This window comes from Scyliorhinus torazame, chromosome 6 (assembly GCF_047496885.1).
Source record: "Scyliorhinus torazame isolate Kashiwa2021f chromosome 6, sScyTor2.1, whole genome shotgun sequence".
Lineage (NCBI taxonomy): Eukaryota > Metazoa > Chordata > Chondrichthyes > Carcharhiniformes > Scyliorhinidae > Scyliorhinus > Scyliorhinus torazame.
The window spans coordinates 277,092,233-277,111,335 of record NC_092712.1 but is presented as its reverse complement, the minus strand read 5'-3'; the positions used below and the strand labels follow the sequence as shown (position 1 = coordinate 277,111,335).

At 46.7% G+C, this 19,103-nt stretch overlaps 1 protein-coding gene across 1 annotated transcript in view; it reads left to right on the top strand.

Annotated features, from left to right (window-relative positions):
* The window catches only part of LOC140425441 (dyslexia-associated protein KIAA0319-like), a 179,039-nt gene that overhangs the window by 9,851 nt on the left and 150,085 nt on the right, over positions 1-19,103 (top strand). Inside the window, exon 2 of the mRNA XM_072509716.1 lies at positions 13,294-13,441. Coding sequence (XP_072365817.1) covers positions 13,360-13,441 — 82 coding nt within the window. The 5' untranslated portion in view covers positions 13,294-13,359. The remainder of the gene's footprint in view (positions 1-13,293; positions 13,442-19,103) is intronic.

The window sequence follows — 19,103 nt, the reverse complement described above, 5'->3', positions numbered from 1 at the left end:
TCTTTGTGGTTTTATGACTCACCACGACATTGCATAGTGTATTTACAAACTAAACCATTGGGGGGTACAATAAAATATCTGCTTCCTCCTTTCTCCTCCCACAGATCATAGATTAGATTCTTTTTACCTCCAACTTTCAGATGTTAACCATTAGGTAAGCATACTTTGAAAGTAGCAGCTGTAAAGAAATAAACACCTTGGTTATTAGTGATTTATATGCCCATGAGATATCCCAAAGCATTTCACAGCCAATTAATTAGTTTTGTTGCTCTTTCTAGCTTTAGTCTATTTGCTCTGTTTCGGTCACCTTTGCTCATGAGTCGCCAGGTATCTTTATGATACCGCCACGTGGTTCAAGTTCAGGTTATGATTAATAACACAGCACACCACTTAGTAAGGATTAAAACAACGGTCATTTATTATATACAACAAGCAATATTAATACCCTAATACTACTTTCTATATAATAAACCTATCACTACTGGCCAATACTTAACTTAGGAAGAGCCCACCGCCAGGTCAGGGAAACAAATGGCTTGTCCAATCAAATCTGGCCCGCGGGATTCAAAAGGCTGCTACTGGTCGGTGGCTAGGTGTCTCTACCGGATAGCGATCGCTGGATTCAACTTACTACTGCCGGTGGCTGGTCTTGCGAAGGTCTCGAGCAGGCGAAGATGAGAGAGAGAGAGATCTGAACTTGGACCTTTACTTTTATAGGGCCCAGGGGCTTCCCGTCTCCCGGGGCGGCCCTTGACCCTGAGTCCCAAGTGATTGGATTCTGTCCCCAGTCTCTGGGGTCGATGTGTCCAATGGTGAGGCGATTCCTTGATCGGGGGGTGGTCGCTCACCTGTCTTTGTTTCGGCCACTGCAGGCGCCGACAGGTCTGGCCCGGTATTCAATTGCTAATATGTTGCAATTGTTCCGGGGATAGCCGATTTAACTGTGGATGTCTGAGTAGATTAGGTGTAAACAGTCCTGAATGAAACTGCGGATACCTGGGTTGATGGGCTGTTGATAGCCTGAGTATCGATCTGGGCTATGTTCCCAGAGCTGAAGCTGTAAACCTGTCTGCAGCTGCCTGCTTGGGTCTTCTTGGCTGCTTTTCCCAGCAGTCTTTCGGTTTAGCCATTTTAAACTGGGTTTTGGCCAGATTAATCGGAACGCAGCCATTTTACATGGCTACAGTTTGATGCAGCCAATTTGCACATAAGCTCCCACAAACAGCAATGAGATAAATGACCAATTAATCTGCTTTGGTGGGATTGAATGTTGTGGAGAAATTCCCCCTCCACATCTACAAATAGTACTACGGGACTCGGATACTACTGCGGCTAGCTGGAAACTGTGTGCTTTCTCGCTGTTTTGTTGCTTGGTTATTGTTTCGTGCTATTGTTTGTCTCCCTTGTGATGGTGTAAAGTTGGTAAACTTAATTGTGCTATTGCGTGTTTCTTGTTTTATGTATTTGTTTTGTACCTTGTTTTGTCTTTTTCATACATAGGAACAGTTGTTAAACTAAAATATAACCAAATAGTACTATGGATCTTTAATATTCACCTGAATGGGTGATTAGTACTTGGTTTATCCTCTAATTTAAAGCTACCACTGAGGAAAGCTGACAACTTGAGTGCAACTACTGTCTTCTGGATAGTGTTGCCTGTTTATGTGGAAGGTAAAGCACGGAGTTAATGAATGTGGGGTGATATAATCTCAACACCCACTGGACATGATTAACAAAAGCGTGCTTCAAGATGATTATGTAAATTTGCATGAATGTTTTTTTGCCCATTTTTCTACTTCCTCCTCTCAAAGCATTGACTGCTGCTAGTTTTCTATGGATCTTAACTAAACAGACCATTTTATCATATGAAGCAACAAAATGTGTATTGGTGGTGATTTTGTGTTTCATGAAGATCACGAAAGCCAAGTCAGATCCTGTCCTCCTCCATTGTCCATACATGCCCCATAAAACCATAAGACCAGAAGGCATAGGAGCAGAATTAGGCCATTTGGCCCATCGGGTCTACTCTGCCATTCAATCAAGGCTGATATGTTTTCATGCCCATTTTCCTGCCTTCTCCCCATCGCCCCTGATCCCCCCTCTTATTAATCAAGAACCTATCTATCTTTTAATTTTTTTATTTTATTAAATATTTTATTGAAAATTTTTGGTCAACCAACACAGTACATTGTGCATCCTTTACACAATATTATAACAACACAAATAGCAATGACCTATTTTATAAACAAAAAAAATTTTTTTTAAATGAATAAATAATAAATAACAAAAATGAAAACTAGCCCGTAATTGGCAACTGCCTTGTCACAAGTAACACTCTCCAAAAATATAATTTAACAGTCCAATATATAATTATCTGTAGCAACGACCTATACATACTATACAGTATATATTAACAACCCTGAGAGTCCTTCTGGTTCCTCCTCCTCCTCCCCCCCCCCCCCCCCCCCCCCCCCCCCCCCCCCCCCCCCCCTCCCCCCGATCCTGGGCTGCTGCTGCTGCCTTCTTTTTCCCATTCCGTCTATCTTTCTGCGAGGTATTCGACGAACGGTTGCCACCCGCCTGGTGAACGCTTGAGCCGACCCCCTTAGGACGAACTTAATCCGCTCTAGCTTTATAAACCCCGCCATGTCATTTATCCAGGTCTCCACCCCCGGGGGCTTGGCTTCTTTCCACATTAGCAATATCCTGCGCCGGGCTACTAGGGACGCAAAGGCCAAAACATCGGCCTCTCTCGCCTCCCTGCACTCCCGGCTCTTGTGCAACCCCCAAATATAGCCAACCCCTAGCTTGGTTCGACCTGGACTCCTACTACTTTTGAAAGCACCTTTGTCACCCCCATCCAAAACCCCTGTAGTGCCGGGCATGACCAAAACATATGGGTATGATTCGCTGGGCTTCTCGAGCACCTCGCACACCTATCCTCCACCCCAAAAAATTTACTGAGCCGTGCTCCAGTCATATGTGCCCTGTGTAATACCTTAAACTGAATCAGGCTTAGCCTGGCACACGAGGACGACGAGTTTACCCTGCTTAGGGCATCTGCCCACAGCCCCTCCTCGATCTCCTCCCCCAGCTCTTCTTCCCATTTCCCTTTTAGTTCATCTACCATAGTCTCCCCTTCGTCCCTCATTTCCCTATATATATCTGACACCTTACCATCCCCCACCCATGTCTTTGAGATCACTTTGTCCTGCACCTCTTGTGTCGGGAGCTGCGGGAATTCCCTCACCTGTTGCCTCGCAAAAGCCCTCAGTTGCATATACCTGAATGCATTCCCTTGGGGCAACCCATATTTCTCGGTCAGCGCTCCCAGACTCGCGAACTTCCCATCCACAAACAGATCTTTCAGTTGCGTTATTCCTGCTCTTTGCCACATTCCATATCCCCCATCCATTCCCCCCGGGGCAAACCTATGGTTGTTTCTTATCGGGGACCCCCCCAAGGCTCCAGTCTTTCCCCTATGCCGTCTCCACTGTCCCCAAATCTTCAGTGTAGCCACCACCACCGGGCTTGTGGTGGAGTTCCTCGGTGAGAACGGCAATGGGGCTGTCACCATAGCCTGTGGGCTAGTCCCCCCTACAGGACGCCCTCTCTAATCTCTTCCACGCCGTTCCCTCCTCCTCTCCCATCCACTTACTCACCATTGAAATATTAGCGGCCCAATAATACTCACTTAGGCTCGGTAGTGCCAGCCCCCCCCCCTATCCCTGCTACGCTGTAAGAATCCCTTCCTCACTCTCGGGGTCTTCCCGGCCCACACAAAACCCATGATGCTCTTTTCAATCCTTTAAAAAAAGCCTTCGTGATCACCATCGGGAGGCACTGAAAACACAAAGAGGAATCTCGGGAGGACCACCATCTTAACCGCCTGCACCCTCCCTGCCATTGACAGGGATACCATATCCCATCTCTTGAAATCCTCCTCCATCTGTTCCACCAACCGCGTTAAATTTAACCTATGCAATGTGCCCCAATTCTTAGCTATCTGGATCCCCAGGTAACGAAAGTCCCTTGTTACCTTCCTCAACGGTAGGTCCTCTATTTCTCTACTCTGCTCCCCTGGATGCACCACAAACAACTCACTTTTCCCCATGTTCAATTTATACCCTGAAAAATCCCCAAACTCCCCAAGTATCCGCATTATTTCTGGCATCCCCTCCGCCGGGTCCGCCACGTGTAGTAGCAAATCGTCCGCATACAAAGATACCCGGTGCTCTTTCTCCTCCCCTAAGTACCCCCCCTCCACTTCTTGGAACCCCTCAACGCTATCGCCAGGGGCTCAATCGCCAGTGCAAACAATAATGGGGACAGAGGGCATCCCTGCCTTGTCCTCTATGGAGCCGAAAATATGCAGATCCCCGTCCATTCGTGACCACGCTCGCCACTGGGGGCCCTATACAACAGCTGCACCCATCTAACATACCCCTCTCCAAAACCAAATCTCCTCAACACCTCCCACAAATAATCCCACTCCACTCTATCAAATGCTTTCTCGGCATCCATCGCCACTACTATCTCCGTTTCTCCCTCTGGTGGGGCCATCATCATTACCCCTAACAACCTCCGTATATTCGTGTTCAGCTGTCTCCCCTTCACAAACCCAGTTTGGTCCTCGTGGACCACCCCCGGGACACATTCCTCTATTCTCATTGCCATTACCTTGGCCAGGACCTTGGCATCTACATTTAGGAGGGAAATAGGTCTATAGGACCCGCATTATAGCGGGTCCTTTTCCTTCTTTAAGAGAAGCGATATCGTTACTTCAGACATAGTCGGGGGCAGTTGTCCCCTTTCCTTTGCCTCATTAAAGGTCCTCGTCAGTACCGGGGCGAGCAAGTCCACATATTTTCTATAGAATTCGACTGGGAATCCATCCGGTCCCGGGGCCTTTCCCGCCTGCATGCTCCTAATTCCTTTCACCACTTCTTCTACCTCGATCTGTGCTCCCAGTCCCACCCTTTCCTGCTCTTCCACCTTGGGAAATTCCAGCCGATCCAAGAAGCCCATCATTCTCTCCCTCCCATCCGGGGGTTGAGCTTCATATAATTTTTTATAAAATGTCTTGAACACTCCATTCACTCTCTCCGCTCCCCGCTCCATCTCTCCTTCCTCATCCCTCACTCCCCCTATTTCCCTCACTGCTCCCCTTTTCCTCAATTGGTGTGCCAGCACCCTGCTCGCCTTCTCCCCATATTCGTACTGTACACCCTGTGCCTTCCTCCATTGTGCCTCTGCAGTGCCTGTAGTCAGCAAGTCAAATTCTACATGTAGCCTTTGCCTTTCCCTGTACAGTCCCTCCTCCGGTGCTTCCGCATATTGTCTGTCCACCCTCAAAAGTTCTTGCAGCAACCGCTCCCGTTCCTTACTCTCCTGCTTCCCTTTATGTGCCCTTATTGATATCAGCTCCCCTCTAACCACCGCCTTCAACGCCTCCCAGACCACTCCCACCTGGACCTCCCCATTATCATTGAGTTCCAAGTACTTTTCAATGCACCCCCTCACCCTTAGACACACCCCCTCATCTGCCATTAGTCCCATGTCCATTCTCCAGGGTGGGCGCCCTCCTGTTTCCTCCCCTATCTCCAAGTCCACCCAGTGTGGAGCGTGATCCGAAATGGCTATAGCCGTATACTCCGTTCCCCTCACCTTCGGGATCAATGCCCTACCCAGCACAAAAAAGTCTATTCGCGAGTAGACTTTATGGACATAGGAGAAAAACGAGAACTCCTTACTCCTAGGTCTGCTAAATCTCCACGGGTCTACACCTCCCATCTGCTCCATAAAATCTTTAAGTACCTTGGCTGCTGCCGGCCTCCTTCCAGTCCTGGACTTCGACCTATCCAGCCCTGGTTCCAACACCGTATTAAGATCTCCCCCATTATCAGCTTTCCCATCTCTAGGTCCGGAATGCGTCCTAGCATCCGCCTCATAAAATTGGCATCATCCCAGTTCGGGGCATATACGTTTACCAAAACCACCGTCTCCCCCTGTAGTTTGCCACTCACCATCACGTATCTGCCCCCGTTATCCGCCACTATAGTCTTTGCCTCGAACATTACCCGCTTCCCCACTAATATAGCCACCCCCCTGTTTTTCGCATCTAGCCCCGAATGGAACACCTGCCCCACCCATCCTTTGCGTAGCCTAACCTGGTCTATCAGTTTCAGGTGCGTTTCCTGTAACATAACCACATCTGCCTTAAGTTTCTTAAGGTGTGCGAGTACCCGTGCCCTCTTTATCGGCCCGTTCAGCCCTCTCACGTTCCACGTGATCAGCCGAGTTGGGGGGCTTCCTACCCCCCCCTTGTCGATTAGCCATCACCTTTTTCCAGCTCCTCACCCGGTTCCCACGCAGCTGTATCTCCCCCAGGCGGTGCCCCCCCGCCCATCCTCTCCCATACCAGCTCCCCCCTCTCCCCAGCAGCAGCAACCCAGTAATTCCCCCCTCCCACCCCCCCCCGCTAGATCCCACGCTAGCGTAATTACTCCCCCCATGTTGCTCCCAGAAGTCAGCAAACTCTGGCTGACCTCGGCTTCCCCCCGTGACCTCGGCTCGCACCGTGCGACGCCCCCTCCTTCCTGCTTCTCTATTCCCGCCATGATTATCATAGCGCGGGAACCAAGCCCGCGCTTCTCCCTTGGCCCCGCCCCCAATGGCCAACGCCCCATCTCCTCCACCTCCCCTCCTCCCCCCATCACCACCTGTGGGAGAGAGAAAAGTTACCACATCGCAGGATTAGTACATAAAACCCCTCTTTGCCCCCCACATTCGCCCCACCACTTTGTTCGAACGTTCTTTTTAATAACCCGCTCATTCCAGTTTTTCTTCCACAATAAAAGTCCTCGCTTCATCCGCCGTCTCAAAGTAGTGGTGCCTCCCTCGATATGTGACCCACAGTCTTGCCGGTTGCAGCATTCCAAATTTTATCTTCTTTTTATGAAGCACCGCCTTGGCCCGATTAAAGCTCGCCCTCCTTCTCGCCACCTCCGCACTCCAGTCTTGATAAACGCGGATCACCGCGTTCTCCCATTTACTGCTCCGAGTTTTCTTCGCCCATCTAAGGACCATTTCTCTATCCTTAAAACGGAGGAATCTCACCACTATGGCTCTGGGAATTTCTCCTGCTCTCGGTCCTCGCGCCATCACTCGGTATGCTCCCTCCACCTCCAACGGACCCGCCGGGGCCTCCGCTCCCATTAACGAGTGCAGCATCGTGCTCACATATGCCCCGACGTCCGCTCCCTCCACACCTTCAGGAAGACCAAGAATCCTCAGGTTGTTCCTCCTTGCGTTGTTTTCCAGTGCCTCCAACCTTTCCACACATCGTTTCTGATGTGCCTCCTGCGTCTCCGTCTTCACCACCAGGCCCTGTATATCGTCCTCATTCTCGGCTGCCTTTGCCTTCACGACCCGAAGCTCCTGCTCCTGGGTCTTTTGTTCCTCCTTTAGCCCTTCGATCGCCTGTAGTATCGGGGCCAACAGCTCTTTCTTCATTTCCTTTTTGATCTCTTCCACACAGCATTTCAAGAACTCTTGTTGTTCAGGGCCCCATGTTAAACTGCCACCTTCCGACGCCATCTTGGTTTTTGCTTGCCTTCCTTGCCGCTGTTCTAAAGGATCCACTGCAATCTGGCCACTCTCTCCTCCTTTTTCCATCCGTATCCAGGGGGGATTCCCTTCTGGTTTACCGCACAGTGTTTTTAGCCGTCAAAATTGCCGTTGGGGCTCCTATCAAGAGCCCAAAAGTCCGTTTCACAGGGAGCTGCCGAAACGTGCGACTCAGCTGGTCATCGCCGCACCCGGAAGTCATCTATCTCTATCTTAAAGACACTCAGTGATTTGACCTCCACAGCCTTCTGCGGCAAAGAGTTCCAAAGATTCACCACCCTCTGGCTGAAGAAATCCCTCCTCATCTCGGTTTTAAAGGTTCATCCCTTCAGTTTGAGGCTGTGTCCTTGGGTTCTAGTTTTTCCTACAAGTGGAAACATCCACTCTATCCAGGCCTCGCAGTATCCTCAAAGTTTCAATAAGATCCTCCCTCATCCTTCTAACCTCCAATGAGTACAGGCCCAGAGCCCTCAACCGTTTCTCATACGACAAGCTTTTCATTCCAGGGATCATTGTTGTGAACCTCCTCTGGACCCTTTACAAGGCCAGCACATCCTTCTTTAGATACAGGGCCCAAAGCTGCTCACAATACTCCAAATGGGGTCTGACCAGAGCCTTATAGAGCCTCAGAAGTTCATCCCTGCTCTTGCATTCTAGCCCTCTTGACATAAATGCTAACATTACATTTGCCTCCTAACTGCCGACTGAACCTGCACATTAACCTTAAGAGAATCCTGAACTAGGGCTCCTAAGTCCCTTTGTGCTTCTGATTTCTTAAGCTTTTTCCCATTTAGAAAATAGTCTATGCCTCCATTCTTTCTACCAAAGTGCATAACCTCACGCATTTTCACATTGTATTCCATCTGCCACTTCTTTGCTCGCTCTCCTAGCCTGTCCAAGTCCTTCTGCAGCCCCCCCCCCCCCCGGCCGTTTCCTCAATACTACCTGTCCCTCTACAGATCTTTGTATCATCTGCAAACTTAGCAATAGTTCTCAGTTCCTTCGTTAATGTATATTGTGAAATATTGACATCCCAACACTGACCCATGAGGCACACCACTAGTCACCGGCTGCCATCCTGAAAAAGGCCCCTTTATTCCCACTTTCTGCCTTCTGCCAGTCAGCCAATCCTTTATCCATGCCTATATCTTACCCTTAACACCATAGGCTCTTAACTTATTTGTCACCTTGTTAAAGGCCTTCTGGAAATCTAAATAAATCACGCCCACTGGTTCTCCTTTGTCTAAATTCCTTGTTACTTCCTCAATGAACTCTAACTAATTTGTCAGACATGACTGCCCCTTGATGAAGCCGTGCTGACTCAGTCCTATTTTACCATGCACTTCCAAGTACTCCGCGATCTCATCTTTAATACTGGACTCTAAAATCTTACCAATGACCGAAGTCAGGCTAACCAGCCTATAATTTCCTGTCTTCTGCCTCCCTCCGTTTTTAAAACTGGGGTGTTACATTAGCCATTTTCCAGTCCTCTTGGACCCTCCCTGTCTCCACTGATTCTTGAAAGATCACCAATGCCTCCACAATCTCCTCCGTTATCTCCTTTAGAATCTTGGGGCATGGTCTATCCAGTCCAGGTGATTTATACACCTCTAGACCTTTCAGTTTCCCCAGAATCTTCTCCTTAGTGATGTCCACTGAACTCACCTCTGCCCCCTGATGCTCCTGAAGTTCTGGTATCCCACTGGTGTCGTCCACTGTGAAGACTGATGCAAAGTAACTATTCAGTTCCTCTGCGATTTCTTTGTTCCTGTTACTACATCTCCAGCCTAATTTTCCAGTAGGTGTTGCAGGATATGATTAGAAGTGGAGCCATATTTTTGAACCAAAGGCAGGCATTCCTCACTATTTTTCTGGGATTATTGCCTTCCTCGCATTCACCCAATCTTGATTCCCTTCGGATCTGTTTGCTATAAAGTGCCTTATTGACCCCCTTTATCATATTTTGTTTTAATGTCTTAAGTTTCCTTTGGGATTCTTTTTTTGTTTGTGGCAGTTTTCATTTGGGACTGTCCCATTAATTTGTCATTCAGCTAATTTGATCTCGTCTACTTGGTTCTGCAAAATAATTGGCATAAAACACATTTCTATCTTTGGCTGGTGTTGGAAGAAATCAATCAGGGAGGGAGACAGGCTACATCCAGGCTTGTTAAAGAAAGTGCAACCAGTCTATTGTCACAGTGGGGGATTGATGAACTAGTTTCAGAGCATATAAAAAGTTTATATAGCCCCACTTCTTGTCTACTGCTGAGAAAATATAGCACCTTCTTCTCAGTAAGGCAACCTTATTCCCACTCTCCTTGCCCTCATAGCAACAAGGCTTGTCGTCAGGCAGAATTTAGAGCAGGTCAGACCACCCTGTCACTACCCCTCTTTGCCTTCCTCTTCGTAACAATGGCACTTCCCATCAGCAAATAAAGAAACAACAGATGTACCATAGAGAGCATCCTATCCGGCTGCATCACAGCTTGGTATGGCAACTGCTCGGCCCAAGATCTCAAGAAACTGCAGAGTGTGGTGAACTCAGCCCAACGCATCACACAAGCTTGCCACCCCCACATTGATTCTGTATACACCTCCTGCTGCCTCAGAAAGGCAGACAGCATTGTCAGAGACCCCTCACACCCAGGCTTTGCCCTCTTCCAGACCCTTCCATCAGGCAGAAGATACAGAAGTCTGAAGACCCGCACATCCAGACAGAGGAACATCATCTTCTCCACAGCTACTACACTCCTCAACAACTCCCTCTCGGACTGATCTGTTCCCTGTAAGAACACGATTCACGACACCCTAGAACAAAGAAAATTACAGCTGAGGAACAGGCCCTTCGCCCTCCCAGCCTGCGCCGATCCAGATCCTTTATCTAAACCTGTCACCTATTTTCCAAGGATCTACTTCCCTCTGTTCCCCGCCCGTTCATATATCTGTCTAGATGCATCTTAAATTATGCCATTGTGCCCGCCTCTATCACCTCCGCTGGCAAAGCGTTCCAGGAGCCCACCACCCTCTGCGTAAAACACTTTCCACGCACACCTCCCTTAAACTTTCCCCCTCTCACCTTGAAATCGTGACCCCTTGTAGTTGACACCTCCACTCTTGGAAAAAGCTTGTTGCTATCCACCCTGTCCATACCTCTCATAATTTTGTAGACCTCAATCAGGTCCCCCCTCAACCTCCTTCTTTCCAACGAAAACAATCCTAATCTACTCATCCTTTCTTCATAGCTAGCACCCTCCATACCAGGCAACATCCTGATGAACCTCCTCTGTACCCTATGCTGCTCTTGTTTGGCCTTGTTCCACACTGTAACCAATCACTATTTGTTGATGCACCACTGTCAATGTGCTCTGTCGATTATTCTTTTGTCTACTATGTACGTACTGTGTACGTTCCCTTGGCCGCAGAAAAATACTTTTCACTGTATTTCGGTACATGTCACAATAATATCAATCAATTTATCAATCAATCAACTGCTAAGAATTTCAGAAGAGAGATTTTCATGTTGTGTGGTCTTTGTGTTATATGGTGTGGATGATGATGAAGGAAGGTTGCTGCTAGGCTGATTTAAAAAAAAACTAGACATTGGTTGTGCATGCAGGAAGTTTTCATCACTAAAATATCACACCTCCTTGCTATTTCTGTGCTCATCATGTGGTGAGGAACACCAGACTTGAGGAGTGGAGCATTTTGCATTTCAGGCATCCAGTTGGTATTGATCACTCCTCAATCAGCTTCAATTTACACTTTAATCTGAAGAGTAGATTTTTCCACTCCAACAATGGCCAATCAGTAGTGTCTCTGAAAAACATTACCTGACAGTAGCAAATTTAGGGCAGTTTTGTGCTGCAGACTGGCTCCCTTTTAAGAATTGGCGTGACACTGCACAAATATAACTCATGCAGGATCTGAGTTGACATACTTCCATTTTTCATTTATACACAGCAGCATTATTTGAACAGATTTGATATATTCTAAATGGCAAGATGTTTGCATCAATGTTGCCATCATAAAGAGAAGCTCTGCTGTGCTGTATTTTGAAGATGCCCTTGTGTCAGAGGAACAACACGGGCAGCACAGTAGTACAGTGGTTAGCACAGTTGCTTCACAGCTCCAGCAACCCAGGTTCGATTCCCGGCTTGGGTTACTGTCTGTGTGGAGTCTGCACGTTCTCCCTGTATCTGCGTGGGTTTCCTCCGGGTGCTCCGGTTTCCTCCCACAGTCCAAAGATGTGCAGGTTTAGGTGGATTGGCCATGATAAATTGCCCTTAGTGTCCAAAAAAGGTTGGGTGGGGTTACTGGGTTACCGGGATAAGGTGGAGGTGTGGGCGTAAGTGGGGTGCTCTTTCCAAGGGCTGGTGCAGACTCGATGGGCCGAATGGCCTCCTTCTGCACTGTAAATTCTCTTCTATGATTTATAGTGTAAGGGTCCGTCCTGCTGATTCCCTTTCCCCCTTTGTTTATTTTTGCCGTTAACATTTTGATCCATGGATGCCGAATGGACGTAAAGATATAAAAGTCAAGCAGAACTCAGACTTTCCAGCACCCAAGAGATCGGTGGGACCAGGTTTGATTGATTGGCTGGTGGTCAATGAATTGGTCAAAGGGCCATATTCTGCCTGGTAACAGGCGGTGGTGATTGGGTCCTAACTGAGTGGGGTGATTTTCAGAGAGCCAGGGAAAGGCAGTTGGAGACCTCGACACTCAGAAAAATGGACCTGCTCTCGCTCTCCCTCGTGTTTTCTCCAGGAAAGCGGCAGTATTTCTGAAACTGCAGAGGCCTGAATGAATCTACAGTGAAAACCATTACAGGCTGGAAACAGAAATCCTGAACTGAAAGCCTTGAAGGAAGCTGTGCTAGAAACAACCATCTGAAACAAAGACTCTTTTTACTTTATTTATTATTTTACACCCCTCTTCTCCCCTCTGTGTTTGTCTGTCTCCTGTGTGTCGAGGGTGGGTGAGTTTAAGTGGGGAGTTAGGAATTAGATAGTAGTTAACCTGTTGCATTTGTGGCATATTTAATTATAGTTATTGCTATTTATAAAATTAATTGTGTTTAAATTTACAAACTTGGGGTGACTAGTTATTGAGCAGCTAAGGGCCAAAGACTTTGGGTGTTTGTCTAAGAATTATTCATTAATTTCAATTGTGCTGCGACTCTGGGTCAACTGGGGCTGGAATTGACCACAGACTAGCTGAGGGGGTTGTGACAATAGGAACTAAAAGACTAAGAGTAACAGGGGAATGCAAACACCATTGCCTGCAAGTTCCCCTCCAGGTCATACACCACTCTGACTTGGAAATATATCACCATTCCTTCACTGTCACTGGAACTCCTTCCCTAACAGGTACTGCGGTGGTACCAGAACATGGCTCACCACCGCTTTCTCGATGGCAATAAATACTTGCCTTGCTAGTGATGCCCAGATCCCATGTACGAATATAAAATACCCTGTGTTCTGAGGCACGGGATCGAATGCCATTTATGTTGGGCCTTTCGACATTTTCAGTTGCACGACAGACACACATCTTCAGCACAGTGATGGTCTCATAACTACATAGAAATGACTGAACAAGTACTGGCAATGCTGACCTTCTTGACATGTGCTTTGCATCATTGGGCTGACCACCTGTTCTTTATTCCAGTGTTTCCCAAACTGCCATTGAAGGAAGATAAAGGAAAGTTGACTTTTGGAAAAGCAGCGCAGAGACATGTCGCTTTGGAGCTTGCTGCTTGTGAAAATGACCCACTTACCATTTTCCCTCCATGTTGTACTGCTTTGCACCATAACAGGTATGTCACTGAAGTAATGGATTGGTTTAAAAATAGAAAATGATGGAAATATTCAGCAGATCTGGCAGTACCTGTGGAGAGAGAAAAACAGCTGTTAATGTTTCAGGTAAATTACTTTACATCAGAACTTCTGATTTGATTTCAAAATTTACAACATTGGCAGTATTTTGCTTTTGCAATGAATTGGGTTATTTTCTTTTTTTAAATTATCTTTATTAAGCAATTTTTCATTATCAAAACAATCCAACGAAAAGATAAAAACACACAAAACACCTCATTAACTTAAAAGCAAAATAACCTAACCCCCGCCCCTTCCCAACAGCTGTCAGTGACTAACTCCTTAGAAAAGGAAATGAATGGTTGCCACCTTAGGTAGAACCTCTCCACCGACCCCATGATGGTGAACTTGACCTTTTCCAAATGCAGAAATGACATTAGGTCACCCAGCCAAGCCGAGGCACTAGGCAGAGTGGGAGACCTCCACCCAAAACAAAATTCACCAGGGAAGAGGGTGGCACCCAAGAAAAGGAGGGAAAAGATTTATGTGAAAAATCGCAAGTTTGGAAATGCCTAAAAAGACTAAAAGTGGGCAGCTGGAATTTCTCCGCTAACTCCTTAAAACTAACAAAGTCCCCCTCCCCGAACAAATCTCCAAACCGCTCCAGACCCTTCCCTTCTCAAAATTTAAATGCCGAATCTAAACCAGCTGGTGGGATAGGATGATTATTACATATTGGGGTGAGTGAAGACAGGTAAAAGGAGCTTGAAATACTGCCTAAATGGCTTCCAAATTCTCAGGGAGGAGACCACCATTGGATTCATGGAAAATGTTACAGGGGAAAAAGGCAACAGTGCAGTAACTATTGCACGAAAACAAGAGGGAATGCAGGAGCGCACTTCCATTTGTCCCCATATGGACCAGGGATCGTTAAACTGCAACAATATTTTCTGAACAATCTCGGCAGATCTGACAGCATCTGTGGACCATTGTCTACTCTACCCCACCCCATCTGTTCCCTGTTCCTAATTTTCCTTCACACACTGCTCACCTTTGTTCTGCCATCAACACATTCTAATCTCTTAATGCAGCACTATCAGCCCCTTCTTGGCCTTGATCACTCGCATTTACATTCCCTTTGTCTTTCTGTTGACAACATCTTTGTCAATCTCCATCTATCGCTGGTCCTAATCCGACCCCACTGCAACACGTTCCCCCCTCCCCCACAACACACACAACAGTATCTGACCCTATTTCCAGCTTTCGCCATCCTTGACAAAGAGTCACCCAGACTCGCAATGTTTGCTCTCTTTTGTCTCCACAGAGGCTGTCAGACCTGCTGAGATTGTCCAATATTTTCTGTTTTTGTTTCAGATTCCAGCATCTGCAGTAATTTGCTTTTATCTTAATATTTTCTGAATATTGGCTGCCCAATAAAACAAAAAATTGGGAAGGGTCAGGTCATTGATTGTCTGTCTCTCTGGAGCAAAACCCCACGGATTCTGGGAGTCCTACCCACCCAAATAAAAGAAGATATTAATTTGTTGACCTTAATAAAAAATAAAATGTGGAGACTTTGGAAGAGAAATAAAAATCTCGGGAGCATCTTCTTTTGAATAGTCGGAACCCTACCCGGCAATGATAGGGAGACGTTGTTCTGCCTTTGCAAGTCTACCTTAATACCACTAACTAATTTAAAAAATATAGATATTTATTAAAGCTTTTTAACACAATTTTTCTCCCTTACAAACAATAACCCCCCCCCCCCCCGTAACAAAAAAAAAAGAGAAATCGCGCAGAGCAAGATATATACATGGCAAAATGGTATATTTACGCAGCTTTGTACACTGGCCCTCACCCGTACGTGCCAGTTTCCACCACTAACTAATTTACGAAGTGAGGCCCAGCTGTGGGCCACCTGGACCCCCAGATAATGGAAGCTTGTCTTGGCAAAGCAAAATGGTAACATCACTAGTCGGGCTCTCCTCCCCGGAGGGTTAACCCAGAAGCATTCTCTCGCTCTTGCCTTAAGCTCAACTTGTATCCAGAGAAGGAGCCAAAAGTGCGAATCAACTTCATTGTCGTCCATTGAGGATATTGGTCCATAATATAGAGAAGTAGGTCATCTGTGTAAAGGAACACCCGATGCTCCACCCTTCCCTGATTAATCTCCCTCCACTTAATAGACACCTCAGTATTATAGCAAGCGGCACTATTGCCAGAACAATCGTGCCCCTATTCAAAAGGAAATAATCAGAGGTCAGGGCATTTGTACGAACACTGGCAGTGGAGGCCGTATACAATAGACAAATCCAAGAAATAAATTTGTGGCCAAAACCAAACCCCACCTGAAATATAATGCAAATCTATATAGGGGAGAATGGCCAGCAAGATATTAATAAAATTTGTATGATACAAATTGTGGCTTAACTATTAACCATGACCACCGAGGTACCCACCAGGGAGCCACAGACAATAATGTATCGACTATTGGGGTCAGCGATAATCTTAGAGGCTGAAAACTGAAACCTTTTATTAATTAAAATCGCCCCACCCCTAGCACAGCCTAGTTTGGTCTCTCGCAAAAACGCCACGTTGGAGTTTAAACTTTTAATTGAGAAAATGCCCTTGATCTTTTCATTTAGGCCATTCAAACCCTTAACGTTCCAGGCAACCAAACGAATTGGAGATCTCCCATCCCCCTTCAATCCGGAGTCAGCCATTTCCAACAAGCAAGATTACCCTGTTGCTTCACAGCTCCAGGGTCCCAAGTTCGATCCCAGCTTGGGTCACTGTCTATGTGGAGTCTGCACCTGTGTCTGCGTGGGTTTCCTCCGGGTGCTCCGGTTTCCTCCCACAAGTCCCGAAAGATGTGCTGTTAGATGAATTGGATATTCTGAATTCTCCCTCTGTGTACCCGAACAGGCGTCGGAATGTGGCGACTAGGGGATTTTCACGGTAACTTCATTGCAGTGTTAATGAAGGCCTACTTGTGACAATAAAGATTATTATTAAAAGGCACAGCAAACAGATCCACCCAAGATGGCCACCAAACCAAGTCAAAGGACTGGACAAGGAAAAATCTATCCCAACCCAGGGACGGCACGGTTGAGCAGTGGTTAGCACTGCTGCCTCACGGTGCCGAGGTCGCAGATTCAATCCCAGCCCTGGGTTACTGTCCGTGTGGAGTTGGCACATTCTCCCCTTGTCTGCGTGGGTCTCACCCCCATAACCCAAAGATGGGCAGGGTAGCAGGATTGGCCATGCTAAATTGCCCCTTAATTGGAAAAAAGTAATTGGATACTCTTTTTAAAAAAAAAAAGTCTGCTCCAACCCCCCTCCCCTTCCCCCCAATGCCATCGTCCATGAATATAAACACATCTAAGTACAAATCCAAATAGAAGCGAGGCAAACAAGACCTACTAAAGTCTACGTCTAACAAACCCAAACACAACAAAACTCTAATCTCATTGTATAAAAACTACTATAATGAGCTGCAGCGAGCCCCTCAAAACCCCACTCCCATTGACTAACTCTTTAGTTAGCAGGGAGGCCCCCGCTGGAGAAAAAGAAAAATAGAAGTAAACAACAAAGTACGAACAACAAATACCTAAACCCCATATACCCTTGTGCACCGAAAGGAGCTATATGTTATAACAAACAATGCTCCACAATGCAAACCCACAAATCTAAACAAGAACTATAAGAACTCCATTCCAACAAGAACCGGAACAAACATGAAACCCCAACAACGTAATAATTCAACACGCCCGTCGACAGAATCGAAAAACCCAATTACACCAGACCTAACGTGTGTCTTTTAACGAAAGAGTCCGCCTCTCCTGAAGCGTTGAAGAAATAGTCTTTTCCCTCAAAAGTAACTCTGACCCAAACTGGGTAGACTACATGAAACCTGATTCACTCTTATACAGTGCCCATATACTTGACCCCATAGAATGTTGTCCTCTAATTTACTGGCTCTGCACCCAAGACCTGATAGAACCTGATGGAATGGCCATCCCACTTAAAGCTGCAGTTCTCCTTTTCCCATTGCAAAACCTCCTTGAAGCTGTGGAACCTCACTATCACCGCAGGTGATGGATCTTCAGGACGAGGCCTCGGTGGAAGTGTACGATTGGCCTGGTCCAACTCAGGAGGGGATATGAATCCACCTTCATCCATCATCCTGCTGAACATGCCCGAGAAGTACTCAGTGGGTGTTGGGCCCTCCAGCCCCTCTGGTAACCCCATAATCCAAATATTTTGCCTCCTGGACCTATTTTCTAGGTCATTTATTCAACAATCTATTTGTTTCTATCACTGAAGACCATTCCAATTCCAGCGAGGCAATCCGCTCGCTGTGGCCCGACAAGGCCACTTCCATATCTTTGATTGGGGTGCCCAGGGCTTCAACGGTCTGATTAGTTTTCCCCAGAGCTGCAACGAATGGGGGCCAAGGTATCTTCAATTGATTTCTTGAGGTCTTCTGACATATTCGTTGGTGCGTTTCGAATTCCTTCACCAAGGTACTAGAAAGCACCTCCGCCGTTCGTGGAGGGATAGAGCACCAGGAGCTGACTCTGCCATTTTGAATGCCGATGAACTCCGAGAAGCCTCAGACTCCGTCGGCAGGTTTCTGCTCCCAGCCTTCTTTTGCCTGATTTTTATTTGGAGGGGCATTTCTTTGGGCATATCAGTCATACACAACCTTTATTACAATAACTATGTGGGTTTCTGAGAGTATACCGTCTATAGGACCAAAGAAAGGTACAGTACTCCAGCGGGAGCCACCTCCTGTGCATCCTGGGCAGCACGGTAGCACAAGTGGATAGCACTGTGGCTTCACAGCATCAGGGTCCCAGGTTCGATTCCCCGCTGGGTCACTGTCTGTGCGGAGTCTTCACGTTCTTCCCGTGTCTGCATGGGTTTTCTCCGGTTTCCTCCCACAGTCCAAAGATGTGCAGGTTAGGTGGATTGGCCATGATAAATTGCCCTCAGTGACCAAAAAGGTTAGGAGGGGTTATTGGGTTATGGGAATAGGGTGGAAGTGAGGGCTTAAGTGGGTCGGTGCAGACTCGATGGGCCGAATGGCCTCTTTCTGCACTGTATGTTCTATGTTTTCCCTACATTATGCCACCAGAAGTCCCCAGGTTGATTTATTTTCTGCCTTGGTTTTCTGTCCTGATAGTTATATCTTCATTGTGATGTTGCCATTGTAATTCTGTTGCCATTGTAATTTTTTGTAAATGAGAGATTTGGGATTTATTGTTGTTACAGATTTATGTCGCTTTTATCAAACGAATATAATGCAGAAGAATTCATTTTTGTTGAAGGTTTATGTTGGTTTTATCAAACCAATACAATACAATAGAATTCAATCTGTTTCTAAGATTAAATGTAGTTTTTAGTTCTCCACACAGCACAGCTGCATATGAACATATTCAAATAGAGACGGAGCACTGCTCTCCAACCTCTGATGACTGACTTGTTCTTATAATCTCGTCAGTTTTCTTCCCCTTCCTAAAATCATGGAATCATACTGTGCAGAATGAGGCCATTCAGCCCATTGTACAAGTGGCAGCTTTTTGAAAGAGTACCCGATCAGACCCACTCCCCTCCTCTTTCCCTATAACCCTGAAAATGTTTCCTTTTCAGTTCTGTCTC